The sequence below is a fragment of the Microtus ochrogaster genome, chromosome 1 (genome assembly GCF_000317375.1).
Source record: "Microtus ochrogaster isolate Prairie Vole_2 chromosome 1, MicOch1.0, whole genome shotgun sequence".
In the NCBI taxonomy this organism is placed as follows: domain Eukaryota; kingdom Metazoa; phylum Chordata; class Mammalia; order Rodentia; family Cricetidae; genus Microtus; species Microtus ochrogaster.
In genome coordinates this window covers 10,838,288-10,842,789 of record NC_022009.1, presented here as the reverse complement: position 1 = coordinate 10,842,789, position 4,502 = coordinate 10,838,288, and the positions used below count along the sequence as shown (strand labels likewise).

Below are 4,502 nucleotides of genomic sequence, written 5' to 3'. Positions count from 1 at the left end.
TCTGCCCCAGAACGCCATCCTGATCCCTCCGCTCGCCCCGTCTTGCGCTTTCCCGAGGACCACAAGCCGCAGTCACCGCTTTAGTCCTGCGCACCGGGAGAGACGCACGTCCCTCCCTTCCCTCCACCTCCCGCCGAGACCAGGGCCCGAGCATGCGCACTGAACTGCTGGGAGGGCCGGCGCGCGTCGCAGGCTCCCTGTGCGCAGGAGCGGAGCGGCGCCAGAGCGGAAGTGGAGCTGCAGTGGGGAGGAGGAGCGGGCGCGCGCGCGCAGGCTGGTGCGAGCGGCTGACATGGCGCAGCTGGGGCGTCTCCTGGTTCCCCTGGCAGCCCTGGTCCTGTTGCTCTGGACGGTCCCTTGGGCTCAGGGGCGGCGGAGCAACGTGCGCATCCTCACCGATGAGAACTGGACCTCGTTGCTGGAAGGGGAGTGGATGATAGAATTGTAAGTGCGAGGCGGTTGTCTGTCTGCTGGTGCCCGCGGCCGCCCCCTCCCTCCAGCTGCACACCTGACGAGCAGGTCTCGGGGTCCCAGCCTTTGCCACCCCCAGATCCAGGCTCGTTTCCTACCCGGGAATAGTAGTCTGTCAAAGCGTGCACCTGAGCCTCGTCGTTGCTAGGCACTTGTGGTGCGATTAAAGGATTACGTTCCACATCGAACTCTCCAGAACAACCTTAGCGGGTTTGAGGGTGGGAGTGGGTCGGGCGGAGGTCTTGACTAGCTCGATAGACTATTTTAGTGATCGCGTATAGAAGTCTAGACTTTAAATCTCCAAATTTTACAGAAGATGATAGTGAACAAAATCTCGCTTTTGCGCTGTCATTAGGAAAGTGTTGCGTCTATCCACTTGTAATGTTTGAATTTGGGGCTTTTTAATTTTTTATTTTGTGCTTTTTTTCTGTAAATGCCGAATAAATCTTTATTTCCTTTTTTCTCTCCTTGCCTGCATTCGTTCCGTTTTGATCTGAGTTTCATTTTTCTTTGGGCGTGCGCTTTTGCAATTTAGAGAATGGCTTGAATTGTGGCATGTAGGCCTTTATAAAGTGGTATTGCGTATGCTTTGGTGTGATTATTAGTGGGCCCTTTAGGAACGCCAGTTCATCATTATTGGAACAAAATCACGTGTCTTACGTGATGATTCCATTTCAGTAATGTCCATTTTGTTGCTGTGGGATATAAACTGCCTTTGGCCTTTGTTTTAGATAATAAATTGATGGTATGGTTAATTAATAGATGGCATGATTGATACTGGCAAAAGCACCACTATTGAATAGTAACTGTTTCCTGGGCACTACTCAGGACCTTTACACACTTTTTTGTAATTAATCTACATATTCCTTAGAGCATTCCCCCCACGCCCCCTTACAGAAAAACAGATTGGTCTGTTCAGAGGTTGCTAGCGTGGCATTGTTGGGCTTCGAGTAAATATGCAGGCACCATTATTAGCAACCCTTTAGCAAGATTCTGGTGTATTCCTATATTATGGTTATATTTAGGGTTGCTCGTTAAGGAAAAGGTGTTTAAAAAGAAAGGAAGGAAGGAAGGAAGGAAGGAAGGAAAAGGTGGAGTGGATTTCCTCAGCTCACTAACACCTGAGTCATAGAACAAGAGGCCATGTCTGGAACATTTCTGTGGAGGGTAAGATAGGGAGAACATTCAGTGGACTGACAGGGAGAGGAACTATATCCAGTGGTGATTGAGTCATTGTCATGAATGGCTTAGATTGTGCCTGGAAGCTGTTTTAGTGTTTGTTAGTTAAAGCGGTAGTTATGAACTTATATGTAAAATATAAACTCAGATATTACAAAAAGGTACTTTTACATTTTTTTGTCACACTGTGAATAGAATATCCGGAAAAGGTATAAAGGGGAGCAAAACTAGCAAAATATTGGATATGAGATAAAACATCGATCTGAAATTACAATATCTAGTGCTTCCCTTTCTCCTTGGCTAAAATTGGGGGATTTAAAGAAGCTCTTTAAAAGCATAAAGAAACAACACACTTTTTAAGAGGAAGGATCCAGGTAATGGTGGTCACCACCTATATTTAATTAGGGAGTTCTTTTCTCCCTGGTGAGCTTTATTATAGAGATGCCTTCGTTGTCGTTTTACTGTTAGAATCTGGCTTTTGTACGTAACACTGTGTGTCAGGCTTTGTATGCCTGTCTAGAAGCTTGATTTTCCTAAAACAGTTGGTGAAACTGCAGGCGTGTTTTCCTGGGTGTGGGCTTCCTTCTTCCTGGGTCTGGAAGCTGAAGCAAATTACAATATGCAGTGAAATGGAGAATAAAATTCTGAGGAGAAACTTGACTTGGGCCTGGAATGACCATGTGTTTCAGAGCCGTGCTAGAATGCCAGTGCCTTGGCCGGTGGGGTTGTAAGCTCAGGGACTTTGACTCAGACAGACATGTTTCTGGCCAGTAGAGTTTTGTCTGCGCTGCGTGTTTGTGTGAGGGTTAGGTTTGGAGTAATATTTGTGCATAGGAACGCAGGTCTCCAGCTTAGTTTGTTAGGAAATAACCTGCCTTCCCGGGGCAATCCCTGGGTAATCTTCACAGTCGATGGTGTACCAGGCCACAGCTCACACAACCCAGGAACTTGCTGTTTTTCCAGTACCTTGCTCCTTGACACTGCTTGTAAATTTAGTGAACTTAGTGACCTTAGGGGGAAAAAGCCTTGAACTTTCTGGTTGCCACATTTAATAGAAAAAGCTCAAAGAGTTTTGAAAGCTGCTTGGCGTGTTGGACAGCTCTTGTGTATTTCAGAGTTTATTATCGGGCTTACTTTTCTTGTGAATATGTTAGTTCATCAGCTCAGTACTTGCTGACGGGCGCACTCTTCATCGGTGTAAAATTACCCGGTTTGTTTCCTTGTTTAACGCAGTAGCCCCTGTTGGGCCTGAACTCCACAGTCCCTCAGCTTCCCGAGTTGGGATTACAGGTATGAACCGCCTACATGGATCATTTTCTGTGTTATAAGTATAAACCTATGTGCTATAAGTACAAACAGTCTTCAGAAATTTTTCTTGGCAGTTAGGTCTATAAAGTCCTTACCGTTTGCGTCTTTAACCATATCTTACAGTTACGCGCCTTGGTGCCCTGCCTGTCAGAATCTTCAGCCAGAATGGGAAAGTTTTGCTGAATGGGGAGAAGATCTTGAGGTTAAAATTGCAAAAGTGGATGTCACAGAGCAAACAGGTACATAACTCTGACTCTCTGTGTTTCTTTGCTAATGCTGTTGATGGTGTCAACATATGGTTAATAATACACGTCGGCTGCTGTTACCATTGCCTGTCCGAGTACTCACGATATGACAGCATTCCCATTCTTGGCAATAGTAAAGCTACCTTTGTCCTTGAGTGACAGGTGCATTTTGGTTTGAGACCTTAAGATGGTCTTTCCTTGGCTTGTCACAGCTAGTCAGTCACATTGGGGTATAAGTAATCCTCGGGTAAACTTAACTATTCACAGATAACCAGCATTCAGGCTTCACAAACCTTTTAGTTGACTTATATACATTGATGCGTCCTTAAAATTGCTTTAACAACTATTTCATATTTTCACTGTTGATTACGGGGCTCACCTTTAGGTGTTTTCTTGTTCTTTTTAGCATTTAAATAATTTAGAATCAACTCTTAAGTAAACGACTGTCCCTCACAAAGCTCTGTTGTGTCTTTTTGTCATTTGTAGGACTGAGTGGACGCTTTATCATAACTGCTCTCCCTTCTATTTATCAGTAAGTATTTGAAGGCTCTCAGTCATGGAGAGGAATACACATCACTAGAAAAGTAGGCCTCTGACTTGGATTATGTTTGAAGACCTGAGGTAATCTCATTATATTCAGCAAGGACTTCAGAGAGCTCGATTTGGTTTTAATGGTGCCCTAAGTCTTATAGGTAGACAGTAAATAACTATACATAAAACACTCCCTGTACTCAGAGATTTGTGACTGCTTTAGAAAGTGACATTCTCATGAAATGGTGTGTCCTCTTCAGTAGTCAGTAACTATGAGCCCGGAGTTGTAATGAGTCCTGTAGGAAGTCTGTAGGCAAGTGGATAGTAGAGAAGCCACAGCTGGCCAGAGCAGTTACTGGAGTTCTTGAGGATTAAATGAAAACCTGGGAGTAGAATTTTCAAGTGTGCAGGGTAAGTATTCTTTTCTGGGTAATCTCAAACAGGGAAACTAGGCGTGGTCGTGCAAGTTAGAATGAACGAGTTTTGGCTCTGCCACTCTGACTTTTTCCCAAACTAACCTGGTGGGAGACAATTTCTACTCTGTTTACTTGACCTCCACTTAAGTAGCTGTTGGCTAAATACCAGGAAATACTTTTTCCCCCTATTTAAAGTTATAGTAACAAAAGTAACAAACTAGGCCCCAGGCTGTGGTGGCGCACACGCCTTTAATCCCAGCACTCCCGAGGCAGAGGCAGAGGCAGAGGCAGAGGCAGAGGCAGAGGCAGAGGCAGAGGCAGAGGCAGAGGCAGAGGCAGAGGCAGAGGCAGA

The 4,502-nt window shown here is 45.2% G+C and overlaps 1 protein-coding gene across 1 annotated transcript in view; it reads left to right on the top strand.

Moving 5' to 3' along the window:
- The first annotated feature begins 234 nt into the window (after positions 1-234).
- Positions 235-4,502, top strand: part of Tmx1 (thioredoxin related transmembrane protein 1) — an 11,795-nt gene continuing 7,527 nt past the window's right edge. The window contains exons 1-3 of the mRNA XM_005343196.3: positions 235-444; positions 3,082-3,197; positions 3,690-3,735. Coding sequence (XP_005343253.1) covers positions 293-444; positions 3,082-3,197; positions 3,690-3,735 — 314 coding nt within the window. The 5' untranslated portion in view covers positions 235-292. The remainder of the gene's footprint in view (positions 445-3,081; positions 3,198-3,689; positions 3,736-4,502) is intronic.